The sequence below is a fragment of the Paramormyrops kingsleyae genome, chromosome 21 (genome assembly GCF_048594095.1).
Source record: "Paramormyrops kingsleyae isolate MSU_618 chromosome 21, PKINGS_0.4, whole genome shotgun sequence".
Classification (NCBI taxonomy): Eukaryota; Metazoa; Chordata; class Actinopteri; order Osteoglossiformes; family Mormyridae; genus Paramormyrops; species Paramormyrops kingsleyae.
In genome coordinates, this window is record NC_132817.1 from 14,286,378 (window position 1) to 14,306,163 (window position 19,786).

The 19,786-nt window shown below is 41.4% G+C and overlaps 2 protein-coding genes across 3 annotated transcripts; both read left to right on the plus strand.

Moving 5' to 3' along the window:
• Positions 1 to 4,818: 4,818 nt before the first annotated feature.
• On the plus strand, positions 4,819 to 6,895 carry LOC111836563 (succinate receptor 1). The gene is made up of 2 exons (XM_023797940.2): positions 4,819 to 4,830; positions 5,599 to 6,895. The coding sequence occupies exons 1-2, from the start codon at positions 4,819 to 4,821 to the stop codon at positions 6,535 to 6,537; spliced, it is 951 nt and encodes a 316-aa protein (XP_023653708.1). The 3' UTR covers positions 6,538 to 6,895.
• Positions 6,896 to 9,032: 2,137 nt separating this feature from the next.
• Positions 9,033 to 19,786, plus strand: LOC111836641 (E3 SUMO-protein ligase PIAS4-A-like). Of its 2 annotated transcripts, none has more exons than XM_023798108.2 (11): positions 9,033 to 9,114; positions 9,985 to 10,390; positions 10,726 to 10,810; positions 11,051 to 11,092; positions 12,370 to 12,460; positions 12,842 to 12,970; positions 13,143 to 13,248; positions 15,387 to 15,460; positions 15,633 to 15,793; positions 16,129 to 16,265; positions 16,887 to 19,786. In XM_023798108.2, the coding sequence occupies exons 1-11, from the start codon at positions 9,046 to 9,048 to the stop codon at positions 17,156 to 17,158; spliced, it is 1,572 nt and encodes a 523-aa protein (XP_023653876.2). In that variant the 5' UTR covers positions 9,033 to 9,045; the 3' UTR covers positions 17,159 to 19,786. The 2 variants fall into 2 exon arrangements, with proteins under 2 accessions (XP_023653876.2, XP_023653877.1); XM_023798109.2 differs by having other exon boundaries at positions 9,070 to 9,114; positions 9,897 to 10,390.

A 19,786-nucleotide genomic window follows, 5' to 3' on the forward strand; every position in this document is an offset into this window, starting at 1 on the left:
TGCATACTTACAGTTCATTGGCAGTGAAATAATCAAGTTAGCTGAATGAGCAGGTCCTAGATAAGGGTTATCTCGTCTCTGATCAACAGTGGTGCCTGCAGAAAATTTTGATTGGGGTAGCCAAGGCTGGGTTTGTTGTGGAGGGGGGTTGGTGCTAGTGGATTGATTGGCAATATTTACTGATGTATGTGGAGTTTGCATGTTCTCCCTGTGCTGTTGTGGGGTTTCCCCTGGGTACTCCGGTTTCCCCCCACAGTCGAAAAACATTCTTATGCTAATCGGAGGTACCAAATTGACCACTGGTGTGAGTGACTGGTGTGTGAGTCTGCCCTGCAATGGGGTCCATTCTATCCTGGGTTCTTTCCTGCCTTGTACCTGCGGTCTCCAGGATAGGGTCCAGGCCTCCTGCGACCATAAATAGGACAAGTGGTTACAGAAAATGGATGGATGGAGCTTGCAGAAATTCAAGGTTGCTTTACAAAACCAGAAATATGCACTGTAATATAATATAACTGAAAGAGGAAATACAAGAACATATATCTCCTGAAGCCAAGAAAAATTGCACATAGATGAGTAGATATGAATAAAAAAATTAAAATCACACAGTAACCTATACACTATATAATGTAGCCCCATGCAATGACCCTTGTAAGACTGTAAATCGCTGACTAACTATCTCAGTGGAGCATTTCCACCTGCAAAGTTCAAAAACACCAACAATACCAAGTGGTTTCAAGGAAGAACTGACGCAGTGTTTGGCCATGACACTGGGCCATGGCCAATTTTACTTCTAAACTAGGTCTCAGCTCTGGTGAACTTTATCGCTGTACCAGTGAAATGAATGAGTGTGTCTGACATCCTGCTTTTAAAAGCGTTTATACAGAGAAACAATTATTCAGACAACGTATGTGTTCTGCAAGTCTTAAAGGTGATCACTTGAACGTCCAGTACGATGGGATTTTGTGAGATATTTTCCAGCTATAGCAGCGATTCAAGCACTGCGTGTAAAGCATGGCTTAATGATAAATTCTATGGCATTTGCATGGTCTATCTCTGACATGATCTCTGATACCATCTGTGGTGGTTGTGAAACAGGAACCACATCTCATACGATCTTGATACTGCATTTAAGTTCCTCAAAATAGCACAGTGCACAGGTTCAAGGAAATTTCCATATTGCTCAAATATAGTTTGCTTATGACCCTATTTATTAGCTTGGCAAATAACTGATATCCCACAGTTTCCCCATCAATGCACTGAAGCATCGCAGAGCTGCCTGCAATGAGCTGCTTACTGCTGGTGCTGACTTTCAGCATCAGTTTCTCCACCGGACTTTGCATGGTAAGTTTTGACATGAAGCTGTATCTTGCTTTAATAACTAGTACATTAGGATACTACATTGCGGCTCAGCAGGTAGCAAGTTTCAATTGAAACTTGGCTTGAATTAGATTTTGTTTAGTTGGTTTTCATCATCGTTCATCCACAGAATGTACTGTATATCTTCATATACAGTGCTCAAAAAAAATAAAGGAACACTTTGAAAACACATCAGATCTCAATGGGGAAAAAATCATGCTAGAAATCTACACTGATATGGACTGGGTGATGTGTTAGGAATGAAAGGATGCCACATCGTTTGATGGGAATGAAAATTATCAACCTACAGAGGGCTGAATTCAAAGACACCCCGAAAATCAAAGTGAAAAAAAAGGCCATTTTGCCAAAATTTCACTGCAGCAACTCAAAATTGTACTCAGTAGTCTGTATGGCCCCCAAGTGCCTGTATGCATGCCTGACAACGTCGGGGGCTGCTCCTAATGAGACGACGGATGGCGTCCTGGGGGATCTCCTCCTAGATCTGGACCAGGGCATCACTGAGCTCCTGCACAGTCTGAGGTGCAACCTGTTGGTGTCGGATGTCCCAGATGTCTTCTATTGGATTTAGGTCAGGCGAGCGTGGGGGCCAGTCAATGGTATCAACTTCGTCATCCTCCAGGAACTGCCTGCATACTCTCACCACATGAAGCCGGGCATCGTCGTGCACCAGGAGGAACCCAGGACCCACTACACCAGCATTGGGTCTGACAATGGGTCCAAGGATTTCATCCAGATACCTAATGACACTCAAGGTGCTGTTGTCTAGCCTGTAGAGGTCTGTGCGTCCCTCCATGGATATGCCTCCCCAGACCATCACTGACCCACCACCAAACCGGTCATGCTGAACAATGTTACAGGCAGTATATCATTCTCCATATACATATATATATATATATATATATATATATATATATATATATATATATATATATATATATATATATATAATAACGATAATGTTGCTTTACAAAATGAGTAATATGCACTGTAATATAATATAACTGAAAGAGGAAATACAAGAACATAGAACATATACCAAAAGCTAACGCATTGAATGAAATACTCAAGAATAATGTTATGCTAACCATTATTATGCATTATACCTTTTTATGAATATATATATATATATATATATATATATATAGCCGTGTCTATATTACTTCATTAATGTTACAATGAATTATGACAGTCATTAGACTTTATGAATATGTGCTTCATAGAAAGTATCACCAAAATATTTATTTTATAATGTATTTATTATAAGCCCATAAATAAATGGATACAAAAACACTTAAAATGGGCGTTCTGAAGTCCTACTACTAGAGATAACAAGACGCAGCATACTATTTATTAGAAAGATAATTCCTTGAAATTTTCGCAATATTTATTCACAAGTTTGCATATGTATTATATGTTTCATTTCGAACGCCATCAAACCAGTTGAAATAGAATGTCCCCATCGTGTAATTTGAACACCTCCTACATGTAAACACAATGACGTGCTATAATGTTGGTTTGTTGTTTGAGGCTAAAATACCGACTAAAAGTTTCATTCCCAAATTTCATTTTACCAATCATAGCGTATATAGGCGGGAAAACGATAGCGATAAACATTCGGCATTGGACTCTACAACTGTCTGCTGTGTTTGCGTTTACTCAATGGATCATAGACTAAGTAATGCTTTTCTATTTAAATTTCTTTCAAATGTTATGAAGTAATAGAAATATATATCAATTAAACCATGCATTGTTGTCTTTCAGATAACTCTATCAAGTGACCAAATGGATTAAAAATAAAATATATTAATTTCCTCCTGGCACTAAATGTATTCCGTCACAATACTAAGCCTATATATATATATATATACTCTACCGCGATAAGAGAGGATTCTTTATTTATAAATCGAGTATTTTCGTAGTCAGAGCATAGAAAACCTGTTTACGACATTCTAAATACGGTTTTAAACATTATTAGAGCCCTCTAGACATAAAATAACACCCTTTAATCACCATTACTGAAATATATTCATTTCCTCCTGGCACTAAATGTATTCCGTCACAATACTAAGCCTATATATATATATATATATACTCTACCGCGATAAGTGAATTTCCGCGAAGTAGGATTCTTTATTTATAAATCGAGTATTTTCGTAGTCAGAGCATAGAAAACCTGTTTACGACATTCTAAATACGGTTTTAAACATTATTAGAGCCCTCTAGACATAAAATAACACCCTTTAATCACCATTACTGTTATGATTGCTGGACACGGAAGCAGGAGCGGGGAGACGAGGAATCAGGATCGAAGGGTTTATTTGGAATCACTCCAAATGCAGGACACAGGAACATGAAACATCAAAACGTCAATGACAGACCTAGGGCTACAGACTCTAACAAGGGCTTAAATACACCGGACGAATCAAACTGACAGAAAACAACCGGGTTTGCATTTATATTAGATGAGGCTAAGAATTAAGAAATTTCAATAGGCGCAAGTAGTTTTTCCTCACAAAATAGTATGTTATCTACTGTGTCAGCATTTACACATCAAATTATGACATATCTTAGTAGCCCAGAATGTCCTGAAAACAAAACCATAAAGCATATGCGGCTAACTCATGTACATACCATGTAATAAGGCTAAAATCAAAGGGATAGAGAAACGCTCAAAAACGGATAGGGTTGAAAGGGTTAATGATGCTGCAATGTATTACAACACACCCATGTAAAGCACCTTGGGGTGACTCTGAAAGACACTTTATAAAAATAAAGTGAATTATTTCTGTGCCAATTCCACTTGCATCACATTGTAACTAGTCCCTAGAACCAGCAACCTTCAGACAATAGACACAGCAGCCTAACCTGCTGACCTAAACACCAACTCAGTGATGGGCCTCTCGTTCATGGTACCCTGGCACTGGTAAAGGCTTTTTCGATTCTGCCACATAATTTATGGAACAATGGTCTCTGCCATTCATCTTAGCGATTTCAAGCATTGTTTTGCCATCACTTAATTTATTAACGAGTACGGTCGTCTCTGCATTTATATCGATCTTTTGTGCCAGCTTTGTTAGCATTTGCGCAACTTAATAAGTTAATAGCATGATGCAGCACAATTATGGCAAAAAATGTAAAGCTGTAATTAATGAATTTTCATAGATGATGCTGATAACTGTCAGGACATGCGACTACTCCGTTCATGGCCTACAGTTTGGTCCTCACCCTGACAAGCGTGACCTAGTACTCACTATCTGCTTCTTCATATCACACACTTCCTAAGGACCCAGGAAGTAGCGTTCAGCTAGCGGTCTGTCACCTCCTGGTGTCACGCTCACGGCTGGGCAGAACAGTTCCACACACAACTGTATCATCATTGAATTCTTCTTGTTTGCCTACCGCATGCTGCTCTCCATGAGACACACACAGCTGAGAACAAGCATGGGAATGATGGTAAAGGGCAGCCACCTATGGCACCTGAGGAACTGGGGGTTAAGGGCCCTGCTCAAGGGCCCACGGACATGTGACCGGCGATCTTCCAATCACAGGCACAGTGGCTTAGTCCACTGAGCCACACAATATCCCCTGAGAAGGGAAGACATTATGAAATATCTCCTACAAACCCTTTTGCATTATAGTGCATCACATAGAGAGTAGGATCAACACCAGATTGGGTATATAGTTCGGTGGGGGAGGGATAATGGAATGGGGATGTTTTTCAGGGGTTGGGCCCCTTAGTTCTATTGAAGGGAACTCTTAATGCTTCAGCATACCGAGACATTTTGAATAATTCTATGCTTCTAACTTTATGGGAACCCTGACCTCAACCTCATCAAACACCTTTGGGATGAACTACAACAGAGATTGTGAGCCAGGCCTTCATGTCCAACATCAGTGCCTGATCTCACAAATGCTCTTCTGGACGAATGGTCAAAAATTCCCGCAGACACACTCCAAAATCTTGTGGAAAGCCTTCCCAGAAGAGGGGGGACCAGCTCCATATTGATGCCTCTGGATTTAGAATGGGATGTCATAAACGGCCAGGTGTCCCAATACCTTTGTCTATACAGTGTACTTTATATAATAATGGAATTAGTACATTAAATGCATTTAATTTGTCTGTCTAACCGCTATAGTACACTTTGGATGTCTTGGTTTTTGTTCATGTCTCAGAAATTTGCTGTGTGTTTCACAAAGTTTTATTTTGTACCATTTCTCCAGACCTCCAACTGCTCAGAGCTGCCTCTCCAGCTGGAAAAATACTACTTACCCACCATGTACGGGGTGGAGTTCATTCTGGGATTCCTGGGAAACCTGACCGTCATCCTGGGTTATCTGCTTTGGATGAGGAGATGGAGGAGCATTAATGTGTATCTCTTTAACCTGGCTGTGTCTGACCTGGTCTTTCTGTGCACATTACCATACCTTTCATATACATATGCATGGAAGCAAGGGAACACCCTACCAAACATCTGCCTCATCAATCGGTTCATCCTGCACATCAACCTGTACTCAAGCATCCTTTTCATGGTCTGGGTCAGCCTGGACCGGTACCTGCTGCTCCAGAATCCCCTCCGCCAGCATATCCTGCTGAAATTTAAAACAGCTGTTTGGATCTCTGCCATCTCCTGGCTCCTTGTCACAATACAGGTTACCCCACTGATGATCTTCATATTAGCTGACCTAAAGCTGAACAACTGGACCCAATGCAGTGATTTCGGCAGCTTGTCTGGGCATGAAATGACAGAGCACCTAGCCTACAGTTTGGTCCTGACCCTGACAGGCTTCATCATACCTCTGCTCGCTATCTGCTTCTTCACTCTTGGTATCACACGCCTCTTAAAGACCCAGGAAGGAGTGTTCAGCCAGCGGTCCGTCAGTTTTCATCGTCCTCGCTGCGTCGCGCTCATGGCTTTTATCATGTTCCTCGTGCTGTACTCGCCCTACCACCTGATGCGAAATGTATACATCATTTCACAGCTGACTGGGCTGGACAGTTCCACGCACAGCCGTATAAAGAGCCTGTATATCCTCAGCCGGCCTGTGGCTTTCGCCCACAGTGTCATTAACCCAGTGTTTTATTTCCTCATGGGGGACCAATTTAAGGAGCTGCTGCTGAATGGGATTCGAAGTCTGTTCGCAACCCACTGCAGGCTGTAGTGTTTTGAATCTTAAAGAAACACATTGATAATGTGAGAAATGGAAAGTATCTTCTAGGTTTGTTTATCAGAATAGCATATGCCGCCAATTGTAACCTAAAGGTTAAATACCGCATTTTGCAATATTTGCTACTTAATGTGTAAGCTTATTCCTCCAAAACCAGCCACTAGGGGGTGCTTAAGATTTTCTTCCGCTAGGAATTTTTGGCATATGGAGCTCTTAGCTTTCTTTGACAGAAACATCTCACATAGTCGTAAGAAGGTTATTGCAGCTTTAAAGTCAAGGATAGCAACTCTGTTTCATCCTTTGAGAAATGTGCTTATGTGTATTGCTTCTATGAATATCCATCTGTATTGAGCATAGCGATAGTATTTTGAGCATTTTAAATTGCTCTGCCAAAAGAATATATATATACACATATATATAACCATATAACCATAATGCTATGAGTCCTAGTTGTGATAAATAACTGAAACTATGTCTATTCATTTATTGCACGTTACACTTACATGCAAGTTTGCAGAATTTTTCCCTGCCAATCAGGTGGTTACCTGTATTTCTTTGTGTATGCCTTCATATCCATGTCTCAAAATGTTCATTTTTTTATACGTCTAAATATTTTTATTCTATTTATTTGTCATTCACGCCATGATCCACATTTGCTGTGACATAACAGTAAGAACTGTAAGAAATACAGCACTGTTATAAACAAAGCCACACATGGTTTGTTTTTTTTCCCCCACTTGCACAATGTATTAAATCATGGGCCAACCATAGTAATCCTCTTCCGAAGCTCCTGACTGAGCTCAAAATGTGCTCGCCAAACCATGTGTCATCTCTAAAACAATGCACACTAGGTGCAATGATAACACACGATAGGTTGTACCTTGCATTCGTCTTTTCAAAACCGTGCAGGCTGAGAGAGTACATTGTTTTGGTGAAATGCCGACTTGTTACTATGAACATATTGACTACTGTTTACAGCGACTCTGTAAACTATATGCAAAGAATGTTTATGTCCTGAAAAGAACATAAACAAGACCTACTATTTGTGATTTTCCCGTAAGTTTGGTATAGGAACACCAGTGTTTTTTTTCAGGGGAATCTGAGAAGGTGACCTGGGACCTTCTGGGTGATTTGATACGGAATTACCCATCAGTGTTTAAGTAAGGTGTCTTCTAGAAATTGGCAGTAGGTCTTGGAGTTAACTTTGACACAATCTGCAAGTTGGAATGGTTATACAAGTTCATCACTAATAACTGCCACTCACACCATCACTCGCCCAGCACTTTGTTGGTGACTGATTCAGAATTATTATCTCTATTACTAATCCTTCCACAGGCACATCCATTTGGTCCATCGAGAATCACTCTCATCTGTCCATAAAACATTGGTAAAATCAGTTTTCAGATGTGTGCCTCTCTATCCTTGTCGTTTTAGCTTGTGTGCCTTATTGAGTGGAGGTCGTGCTTGAACTTTTCGGACCTTAGCAATGTCACATTGCACATTGCAGCCGACTACTTCTGGACATTGTTTCGATGGTAGTTTTGAAAAAAATACGGCACTTGATGCTAAAGGGTTACTGGAAGTCTCCCATTTAATTTGACACAAATCTTTTTCAATTTGCATCTTCCACCCTCTTTGACTGTTGGCCACAAAACACTGGATTGTATGGTGATGACATTTTAAAAGTTTGGTCATTTCGATTGATTTGCATCCTTTCGCTCTCGGTAAGGTCAATTTTTTGGCCCATTTTAACAGTAATAACATTTTGCTTAATAATTTTGCAATGGGAAGTATCCATAGTTTCCTATCGTACTCCAAACAGGAAGAACTCAGATCAGACACTGCGCATTTTGTTTTCGAACAGTCCATTCGTAATTGGAGAATATTCAGGACTCAAAATACGGGTCTGAAGAGAAGATACAAGTAAGATACACACCTGCCTAATGATTCTGCACGCGTTTCATGTTTCGGGAAAATATGCACAATATTCTTAAGCATTCCTGTATGTAGGGTTGCTAACTCACACATCCAGCGAGACACGATGTCAGACTTTCACGCTCACGCAAGAAATCTTACGGCAAATCTTTATTATTCCATTATAAACCTAAAATTAGCTACATCAAACGCGTTGGGGTAGTTTGCAAACCCTACAGAATAATTACAAGGTAATGCGCACGTAAAGTTGGCAGCCCTGTATATTTACAACAGGCTGGCTCGAGACATCTATAAGTAACTAAGCGACTCCACCTTAACTGACAATTATCATTAAACTCACAAATATTTGAAGTATTACTGAAAGCACGGTTCGTTTGTTTTTAGTTTTTTAGCTGACACACGTCTACCTCGGCAGAAGCACCACGTCTTGACGTGACTAGCTGTGTACCTTTAAGAGGAGATGTGTTTGCCCTCTCCGGCGCATTCTGCCCATCGTGTAACGTAATCGCTGATTGGAGGAGTTTGACCCCGTCATGCGACATCCCCGTCTCTGATTGGTGGGCACTGATGTTCCTGCAGCTTTGCCTCTCGCGGGGTTGTTGTGTGAAGATGGCGGCCGAACTAGTGGAGGCGATGGCAAGTTGAGCTCCGCTCGCGGGGCGCACGGGAGCGGGGTTGAGGGACCACAGAGTGCTATCGGCGGGCGTTGCAGCTAATAAGCTGAGAGCATACCTTGTCATGTTCAAGTCTCTTATTTCTAGAAGTTTCAGGAAGCATACACTTTGTGTTGTCAACTGTGTGCCGCTAGCTAGTTGGAAGCTAGCTAACTACAAAATGAGTGATGAGACCATAAATAGAGACATCCTGTAGTAGCGATTCTGCTGAAATTGCCCTGTTTAGCAGTATGACCTTTTAAGGTCCCAGTTGTGTTTATTGAATATAAGCTAGACATGTCGTATCTTTGTATTGTCCTGATTGATTGCCAGTGGTCCGCTGGAAAAGCCGGTTCTCGGTGTACTGTTGCCTGTCTGTCTGGACAGTTGGTTATGACAACAGTAACTGAAGTGCATGTTTTGTGCGTTAAGAATTATTAAGACCATTAGCAAGAAAGTATATTTCCCTGGTGTTATTAGCTGCTTGGTTAATCATATCTCCATCTTGATAATGATTTACTACATGATTGGATCTAACTTGTTCAATAAGCACCTTGCAATTGACTCTTGCATTGTGTTACTTTTCCACAAGTGATCAGTGATCATCTCTCTTTTTTTGTTGTTGCCCTTTTCTTCTGTCATTAGACAAGCATAAATAATGTTATGTAGCCAGAAAACTCACTTCTCTTGATTTTGGGTGTTTTAATGGCCATCGGCAATTGAATGTGGAACATTGCTTGAGTCACGTTTATGTGTTTTACACAGAATGAATCCTGTAACCAGTTCCAAGCCCTTTGGTAAATTTGGTCTCTTTCTTTCCAATGGGCCTGTGTTCCCTGCCTCTGGCCTGTAGAAGATGGTGAAGAGTTTTCGGGTGTCGGACCTACAGACCCTCCTGACCTCTATGGGCCGCAGTAAAAGTGGGCTGAAGCAGGACCTAGTGGGGCGTGCTCTGCGGCTAGTGCAAACCGAATACAGCCCGGAGCTGCTGAAGAACATTCGTCAACTGTATGAATCACGCTTCCCCAAGGCGCCGGGTTGGGCAACGCAGCGACGCCCTGAGCTGGGGGTGGGGCCAGGGCTGGCCAACTCCACGACAGCCTACTCCACCCATGGCTCTCCGTCTGCCTCCAATGTGCACAGTGCTGACTACCTCAATGGTTTGCCTAAGCCATCACCCAGCCCAGCTTCTGAGGTCAAGCTGTGCCCTCTGCCCTTCTATAAAACCCTGGAAACGTTGATGTCCCCCACAGAGCTGGGTAAGACTTCATTGACATTTTCTGAATGTGGTTCATCACAGACCAGGTACAATAGAAAACCTGCTAGATACTGGCACTTCAGGATCAGGGTTGCCTACCCCTAGTCTAAACACTGTCTTTGTCCCAGTGTCTGTATTTAATAGATCATTAGAAGTACATGTGCCCTGCATTTATGCATGAGATCATAGTTATTTTTGCTTAAATTTTTCTTTGAGTGTCCCCAGTCCCTGCACTGCATTAAATGTTTGATCAAACGGCAAAAATCTTCTCCCCTGTGCTGGATCTCAGACTCATTTTGTTTTATTTCATTTCTTCTCTCTCCAACTTCCCTACAGTCATACAGAACAGTGATAAGCTGCAGGATAGTTCGTGCTCCTTTGAGCTGACACAGAGTCAAGTGGACCAGATAAGGAACTGCAGGTGATTGCCTGGACTCGTTATTTTTTTGTAGAATGCTCCGTCCTAAGAAAGAGCCACAGATTAAAAAAAAAAAAAGTCATGTTTTCCTTCTTAAGGTGAGATCACAAGCAGAATAAAAAATTGTTATGCATATATACTAATACATGTATTAGTACTGAAAAAGCAAAATCAGGCTCGATTGACTGTGAAATTGCCAAATGCCGAAGTCTCTTGTTAATTGGTTTGCCTTAATTCCTTCAGAGAGCTCCGACCAGGAATCAAGTCAATCCAGGTGGTGCTCAGGTAAACAGGCAAGACAGTAGGTCTTCACAGGTGTCTTTTGTGGTATAGCTGGTTAGCTTACATTTAAGAAGTTAATGTGACATTGAAGTTATTATTTATGGAAGCGCATTGCGTTCACAAAAAAACAGACAACTGATATCGTAATTATGGCTCGCTATCTCGAGATTACGAGATCAGGATCTCAATTATGAGAAAAGTTAATCTATAACCTATAGTTGTCAATCAGCACTAACCTAGGTTACAGGATGTAGAAGTCGGTAATGACGGCGCTATCGCAATGAATCGGCTTTTATTTCCTTTTTTGATATGAGACACTAAGAAATATTAATGTTAATGGATGTTCTTGGCAGTATTTCAACACTGCTCAGGCAAATACATTTCAAAATACGGGGGGTAGATAAGCAAACAAATGAACAACTAAGGATAGATAAATAAATAAGTAGCCAGATTTATTTATTTTGATATTGATTAGCTCTGCCTGCCCTGATATTTCACCCAAGCTAAGTTAGCTGGATAATTCATTTCTATCCCACTGGCCGACCATGCTGCTCGGAGAGCAGTTGCACACATCCCTTGAATTGGTTTGTAGGTTGCCAGGTTGCGGTGACAAATGGATTGAAATAGTATGGAGTATGAGGATTGTGTCTCTGTATTGTTTCATACACAATCTGGCAACTTGGGTAACGTCAGATAAACATGCATGACTTATGGATCCGCGTATGCTGATTATTCTTAAGTTTGAGGATCATGCAAATTGTGGGAGTTTATGAGGAGAATAAATAATAATAATAATGATGATGATAATAATGCAATAAAACAGGTGAACACTGGTAGATGGCCTTGACATACAGGAGAAACCCAGAAAAAACGGCAGTGCTGCCAGACCCCTTATCTCTTAATTATGACTTACAATCTTGTTTTTTGTGAATGCAATGGGCTTCCATAATTATCTAATCTAAAAAGGGCTTTTTGTATTTGGAGCTGGATGGTTTGCAGAAAAGTAGCTTGTTACACTTGAAGGGCACAGTTTCTGTGACGTTTGTGATGGCTGTGTGTTTTTCCATTGTCAGTCCCTGTGTTAAATGTTTGCCAATAATTTGAATGCTTGGTTTATGACCTGAAGTGCTGAAAGATTAAAGATCAACGCTGAACTATGTTATGTGGATGGTCACCCTCTGTGCACTGCTGTAAGTGAAATTAAATGAATAGGAAAAATGACATTAGAGTATATCAGATGTGTGAGGGTTGTTGTGTGTTTGTATGTTTGTTTGTTTCAGAATCTGTTACACAGATGCAGTAGGTGTTCAGGAGGACCAGTACCCACCTAACATAGCTGTGAAAGTGAATCAGTCGTACTGTCATGTACCAGTAAGTGGGGAAGAGAAAACCATCAGCGTTCTGCCTGTGATCAGAGTGCTTTAACAGTATTTAGTCCCAGTTCAGATCTTAACTAATTAGGTAATGTGTATGTTTAGCTTGAATGGATCCCATATATTTATTTGGTACCACTTTGCAGTAAGGGTCAATTTTGCCACTTATTAATTTATGTGTTTGTAATTTTCTCACTTAACAATGTCAATTTAAAATGAATTGGACAAATAAGTAGTTATATTAACTTGCTTAATTATAATGAATGTTTTTGTTCGGCTAATGAGAATGTTGTCTTTTTTCCTGTCTAACAGTAACCATAAATTCTGGAATGTTCTGAGCAGAGCTCTGCTTTCATGGCTAGTTTGGTCTTTCCCACAGGGTTACTACCCCTCCAACAAGCCCGGCGTGGAACCCCGGCGGCCGTGTCGCCCCGTCAACATCACGCCCTGGCTACACCTGTCCACCGTCACCAACCACGTCACCATCACATGGGGCAACTTTGGAAAGGTACAGCGTGACGACGTTCACTGTGGATCTCACTGTAGAGGCGAGCCGTGATGCCTTTTAGTTTCTTTGAAGAACGTTTTCATGACTGCATTTGTGGGCCCGTTCAGGGCTGCTGGCCTGTATTAATGACATATCTGCACCCTCTGACCTTTCCCCCGACCCATGCGTGCAGAGGTACTGCGTGGCGCTGTACCTTGTGCGGGTTTTCACTGCAGCAGAGCTTTTCAATCAGTTGGAGACGTGCTCTGTGGAGAGTGCCGACCGGTGCCGAGAGCGCAGTGAGTACACACGCCCCCTTCCAGCCAACCAGAAGTTAATGGATATTATCAGTGTTTACTTGTAGCACGTAAAGATCAAGAATAGACTCTCTCCTGTGCTTTAAGATGATGGTTATGATTATTGTGGTTTAATACAGCGCCCTCCACAATTATTGGCACCCCGTCTAAAGATTTGTAAAAAGGGTTAGTAGAAATCCACCTTTTGGTGAAGTAGATTCATATCACACTGAAAAAACAAGAAAAATCCAAATTTTATTGAGAAAAAAAAACAAATCCTTCATCAAGAAATAATTATTTTCAGCAAAAACACGTGCCACAATTATTGGCATCCCTGCTTTTAATACTTTTTACAACCTTTGCCAATATAACAGCCCTGAGTCTTCTGTCATGGAGTCCATAATGCCATATACCCTAATGAGGATTCCAGGGCCTTTGGAGGAAAAACAGCCCCACAACATCACAGAACCTCCACCATATTTTGCATTTGGGATAAGGTTCATTTCATTATAACCATCCTTCTTTTTACGGCAAACCCACCTTGAATGTTTATTGCCAAAAAGCTCCATTTTTGTTTCATCAGACCATTGAATTTGGTTCCAGTCAAAGTTGTAGTAGTGTTTCGCAAACTCCAGGCGCTTATGTTTGTGGTTAACCCTACCTTCCAAATAATCTGTTAGCATGAAGGGGGGGCCTGGTAGTTTTTTCAGAGACGTGGTAACCTCAAGATTTTACTTGGTCTTGTAATTCACCTTGGGGATTTTTTTCTCCTCTCTTACGATCCTCCTCGCTGTATGTGGGGGAAAAATAAACTTGGGTCCTCTTCCAGGCAGGTTTGTATCTGTGTCGCCTCATGTTCGTATCCCTGTTAACCAGGAAGTCATGGATTACAGCTTGAAGGTTCCTATTCACTCCAATCAACTCAAAGATGTACAATTTACAGGGGAAACATGCTTCAGTTACATTGTGTTCACTATAATTTCCAGGGATGACAATAATCGTGGCACATGTGTTTTTGTTAAATATAATTATTTCTTGATGAAGGATTTTTTTTGGAATAAATTTATGTTAATGAAAGGTTGGATTTTTCTCAATTTTTCAGTGTGACATGAAGCTGCTTCACCAAAAGGTGGATTTTTTCTAACCCTTTAAAAAAAATCTTTACAAGGGGCTCCAATAATTGTGGAGGGCACTGTATATTTATGTTGTAATAGGGCTGGGTGATTTATCGATAAAATATTGTATTGTGATTATGAAGTCGTATAGTCATCACTTTGAATATCATGAGTATTATGATATAACCAAAACACTTGTTTTCTTCCATTCATAGTTAAAATGCACAATTTTTACACAAATTCCATCAAGATATAAGTCTGTTATTGGTGTAATTTATCATTATACCTGTCACAAACTCAAGAGCTATCAGCAAAACAATTTGGTTATCATAATCAGAAAAACTCAAAACTACCTTCATATTTTTCTTCTTTTTATATATGAATTCTAGAATATTGTGAAAATATTTTGATATAATTTGTATGGCATATTGCCCAGCGTTAATCAAGTCTGTTTCCTAAAAACCCAGAGTAAAAACCCAGCAAGGGTCGTGAAAATTGTGAAATGTTGTGGTACATTGTGTGAAGCTGCGGTGATACAGGATCAGAGCAGAAGTGCAACGACATGATGTCATTAAACGAGTGCCAGTCAAACATGAAATGGAAGAAAACAGCATGGATATGGTAATAGAAATATGACCGTACTGTTTCATACGGCTGGTTTCATACAGATGAATGATACTAGCGATTATGCAAAATAATCACGGTCAGCTCAAATAATTGTGACAATAATGTGTAATAATGACTTGAATTATATCGGTAATAATTGTCGATATTGTTTGATATGAAAAAAATTATCAACAATATATTTTGCCATGTTCCCCTGAAGTTGCTACCCCCGCGACCCGGATCTCGGACGAGCGGGTCGTGATGGATGGATGGATGGATGGATGGATATATTTTGCCATTTCGCCCAGCCCTTTGTTGATGTATAGTGTTTGTTGCTTATGTAGGTTGTCACTAGTCATTGTTTTGTTTAGTTTAACTCAAACTGTACTGTCACCATATTGGGGGTCTGGTTTTGTTCAGTTCAGGAGAAACTACGCTTTGACCCAGAGAGTGAGATTGCGACTACCGGCCTGCGAGTGTCACTCATATGCCCGGTGAGTGCCCGCCTTGGGCACGCCATGAGATCTGCTCACCCATCCTTCTTCCGAATGCGCTACCTCGCTGTATGCAGGTGGTCTGTCTCCAGTTAACTGTGCTCCGTGTCCTGCTGTGGGTCCAGAGGGTTCCATGAGTATTTTTCTCTCTCGTCCCCCCTTTGCTGCACAGCTGGTGAAGATGCGACTGGGCGTGCCCTGCCGGGTGCTGACGTGCGCCCACCTGCAGTGCTTCGATGCAGTCTTCTTCCTGCAGATGAACGAAAAGAAACCCACCTGGACTTGTCCTGTGTGTGATAAACCGGCCCCGTTCGAGCTGCTCGCCATTGACGGGTACACCACCTAAGTCCTAATACTAATACTAACTTATGTACTCAGGATTTAGTTTCTCCTGAACCTTTGGTTGCAGGTATTAACCTGTGGATGATTTTTTTTTGTCTGCTAACTAATGATTGGGCAAATTATAGGAAAGGCACTATATAAAATGATGCCTTCTGAAATAATGCTTTGGTTATTTGCTATTTTGTACAAAACAAAGCTTTGTTGTCCTGGGTCACGACTAGATAGTTCTACTAGTGTGTCCAAGCATGTCCCTCCTTCCCATCCACTGTGGTTGGGTCCAGTATGACGCTAACTAACTAAAGGCCCCTCACTTTGGTCTTCACCAGGCTGCTGTCTGAAATTTTGAAGGAAACTGAGGATGTGGAGGAGATTGAGTACTTGGCTGACGGCTCCTGGAGGCCAATCAGAGAGGAGAAGGAGAAAGAGCGTAGTAGCACGCCAGAGTGCCCCCTATTGGATATTTGTAAGAATTGCATAATGGATTATATGTTTGTCATCTGAACAGCACAAATATGTTCTCAAAAAATGTATCACAGTGGTGTTAGATGCGCAGTGATTATGTAATTTTAATGATTATGTAATTTTAATACGGCCCAATATTTCTGCAGGTTCAGTGCCCCTTATGATAAGACTCGTACATGCAAGATTAAATTTGAAGCCTCCATTACTGCCAACATCAAGCATAAAACTCACAATTAGTCTGAACTGCCACTACACGTGATTTCAGTAATATTTTAAAGCACGGTTTCAGTAAGTACCGTAATTTACCCAGGAAGTAATATCCCTGTTAAAATCTGAACATTCTCTCTTTGCCATCCTGATACAAAGTTCGGATGTGTAGATGATTATAAGCTCTTGCTCTGCATCGTTTGTTCATTTTATTTTTCAAACTCCAGAATGCCACAAGCATAGTGCACATTAATTTCTTTTTGTGCTCTTTGTGTTTACATCAGTCATGCTTTTGCTCGCTGTGTCCGATTGCATTAAATAATTAGGTATTCTGGTGATTTCTGAATGCATCACAACACTGTCAGGCGCTGCAGTTGCAGGATTTATAGCGTTTCTTCCCCTCTTTCCACTCCAGGCTCTCCAGAAACGAACGGCCACTCTCCTGCACACGCGAGCAGTACCAGCTCGAGTGGGAAGGCGGGGCCTGCTAACTCTGGCGCGGGCCTGGGGCCGTCAGCGGGAGTGGGGGGTGGAACAGTGGTGGACCTTACTTTGGAGACTTCTTCTGAGGAAGAGGATTCTGGTGGCAGGTTGGGTGACAGTGATGAGACTGATGACAGCCAGGACAGTCCGCCTTCCAAAAAAGGGCGATACGGCTATGACAAAGATCTGGTCACTGCGTACTGACCGCCGTGAGTCACAGACTGAAAGCGACATATGGGACTTGCCACATCAAAAGCAGGACTGGAAGGAACAACTGTCAGGCCCTTCAGCCTCGTACCCCGGCACGCATACACAGGACAGACACACGCCTTCCTCATTCAGACATCCGAAACACTTGCATACACCGAAGCCCTATCAGAAAATACTGCTGCACAACAAAGGAACATTAAAAATGCAGATACCCGAACATCTCTACGTCCTCACCACTGCCAGTGAACTTGGTTAATGGTAGACCCACTGTAATCTCCATGTAACTCACTATCTGTTGCTCGTATTTGTTCCCCTTTTGCCTTTGATTTTTACGTCCGCGACGCTCGATGAGAACGGTCCTGACATTCACCTCCATCGGTAGATTTAAGCGTGGAATTCGGGCCCAGAAAAAACGGTGGAAAAATACAGTACGTCTGTTATAATCTTAAATATGTGCCCCCCCCCTTATTTATTGCAAAAATATAAACATACAAAGCAGTGCTTGTGGTTTCAAGTAAATATTCGTTGATTCTTGTCAAATTTACTTAAGTCCTCCTTGTGTGTCTTGAAGTAATCTACCTACCTCAGTGTGCATGGTGAGTGTAAACCCCAACGAAACACTGCTCAGTGTAATCACTTTTTTTGTATAAACACTGGAGAGAGGAGCCCCCCCCCCCCGACACACAAACAGACATTTCCCCCTCCTTTGGTTGATATGTTTTATATATAATATATAAAAATATATTTTCTCATACAGATGGGGGGAACCTTTCTACTAGAAGTGTCCGATCGTTCTTGTTGGGTGGACGTGCTTGTTCGGCATACATGTGCTGTGTAACGCTGCAGCAAGAAATATCTGTTTTGAGCATCTCAGAACTGGTTTGTCCCATGAGTGAAAATTATGTTTTTCTTTGGTTGTTGCAGGTATTTTTTCTCCCGAGTGCAATTTTAGGTGTGGCTGAGAGAGACGCTTACCCTGGTTGGTGTGATCCACAGTGGTTTATGTATGTATGTATGTATGTATGTATGTGTGTGTGTGTGTGTGTGTGTGTGTGTGTGTGTGTGTGTGTGTGTGTGTGTGTGTGTGTGTGTGTGTGTGTGTGTGTGTGTGTGTGTGTGTGTGTGTGTGTGTGTGTGTGTGTGTGTGTGTGTGTGCGTGCATATTTCCGTTTCACTGTGCATTACTGCTCTAGCAGGATATGTGGTTTAGATTCGGTTGGGGGCCTGGATTAATGTCCTGGCCTCCACTCTGCTGGTACCACAGCTGCCATTTGCAAAGGCAAACTTGGAGCCAAGGAAAAGATCTCCCATCATTCCGGAGTTCAGTACCAGCTCAGTCTGACTCCCACGTAATTCCCAGTTATACGGCACAATGCCAACTTCCTTTGGATGTTCCAGTCCTAGAAGCTACCGGGGGTGAAGGGGCATCTTCACAATCCATGTAGATCTGTGTTCTTGTGCTGAAAAACCGAGGCTTCTTGGAAAGGCTGTGTTGATAATTCTTTGGACATTAGTCCAAACTGCAAGCTCAATGAACTGCTGTGCCCCTAGAACTGCTGTGATGTAAGCAAGGATTTAAAGAAATTGCTTTTGAGTGTTCGTGCCACAGTCGTCTTGGGTCTTTTTTTTTTGTTGTGGTTTGTTTGAAAGCAGAATCCCACTGGCTAAGAGGATGTGAAGCAATCCAGCACATACAGCTAGATGTGCTACCGGAATACTAGGTGGTAAATGGGGCAAGCAATAAGAAACAGATTGATGGCAGGTAGCATGGAGAACGTACACCGATTAAAAGGAAAGTGGAATAGTGCTTTCATTTTCTCTGGTTTGAAACCTTTACAGTAGCTAGATTTTCGGACTGATGTCAGTACTAATATTGGTTTGAGGACCTACGTGTGCTGGTGCTGAAGACTACAGCAGCGAAATTTGTCTGTGGCTCTTTGATATGATTATTTTACCAGCTCACACTTCATGGACTGTACAACTTGGTGTGGCAATGCCTTGTTGTTTGCAGTTAAACGTTTCCTGCTGTGTTCTGTTTCTCAATGCAATGTGAATGACAGTTGAAGAAAAAAAACAAAACACCTTCCCAGCCATTGTCTTAGAAAGTATTGCCTGACTGCATGTCCCGCTGATTCTGTTTCCAAGATTTCGTTTTAATTTTCCTCCAAGATATCTTGTTCTATCTGATTTGATTCTAGCACATTTCTCTGAATGTTGCAGTGAGATTGGGGAAAAAAAAATTCACCACTGTACATCTCTAGTAGCCTTTCCCATGCCCACAGTGATGCATAAACTCATGTACCTTTCACTCCAGGTGTATCTGCCCATTTTTAAGAAGAGGTAAACTAAATTAAAATAATAAATGACATATGATTTGAAAATTCAATGAGGTTGTCTACCGCAGAAGAAACTGCATCTCATAATAGGCCTGCAGGTCAGCAGAAGCTATGGTAATTAGTTGACAGATTTTATTAAAGAATCTAAGCAATCATTTTCTTTATTGAATATTATTTTTTTATTAGTTGAATTCAGCTTTCCATATTGTGATTGTGCAGTTAAATATACAAGGAAAATGTAGTATTCAGTTTTTTATTTAAATAAACTGATGTGGCCTACCTACCA

What these genes read in the sequence shown, in the direction of transcription:
- LOC111836641 (XM_023798108.2), top strand. Translation starts at nt 9,046, where the DNA reads ATGTTCCTGCAGCTTTGCCTCTCGCGGGGTTGTTGTGTGAAGATGGCG. An exon ending in CATGGGGCAACTTTGGAAAG is followed by an intron (nt 12,971 to 13,142) that starts GTACAGCGTGAC and finishes CCATGCGTGCAG; the next exon opens with AGGTACTGCGTGGCGCTGTA. An exon ending in GAGTGTCACTCATATGCCCG is followed by an intron (nt 15,461 to 15,632) that starts GTGAGTGCCCGC and finishes TTTGCTGCACAG; the next exon opens with CTGGTGAAGATGCGACTGGG.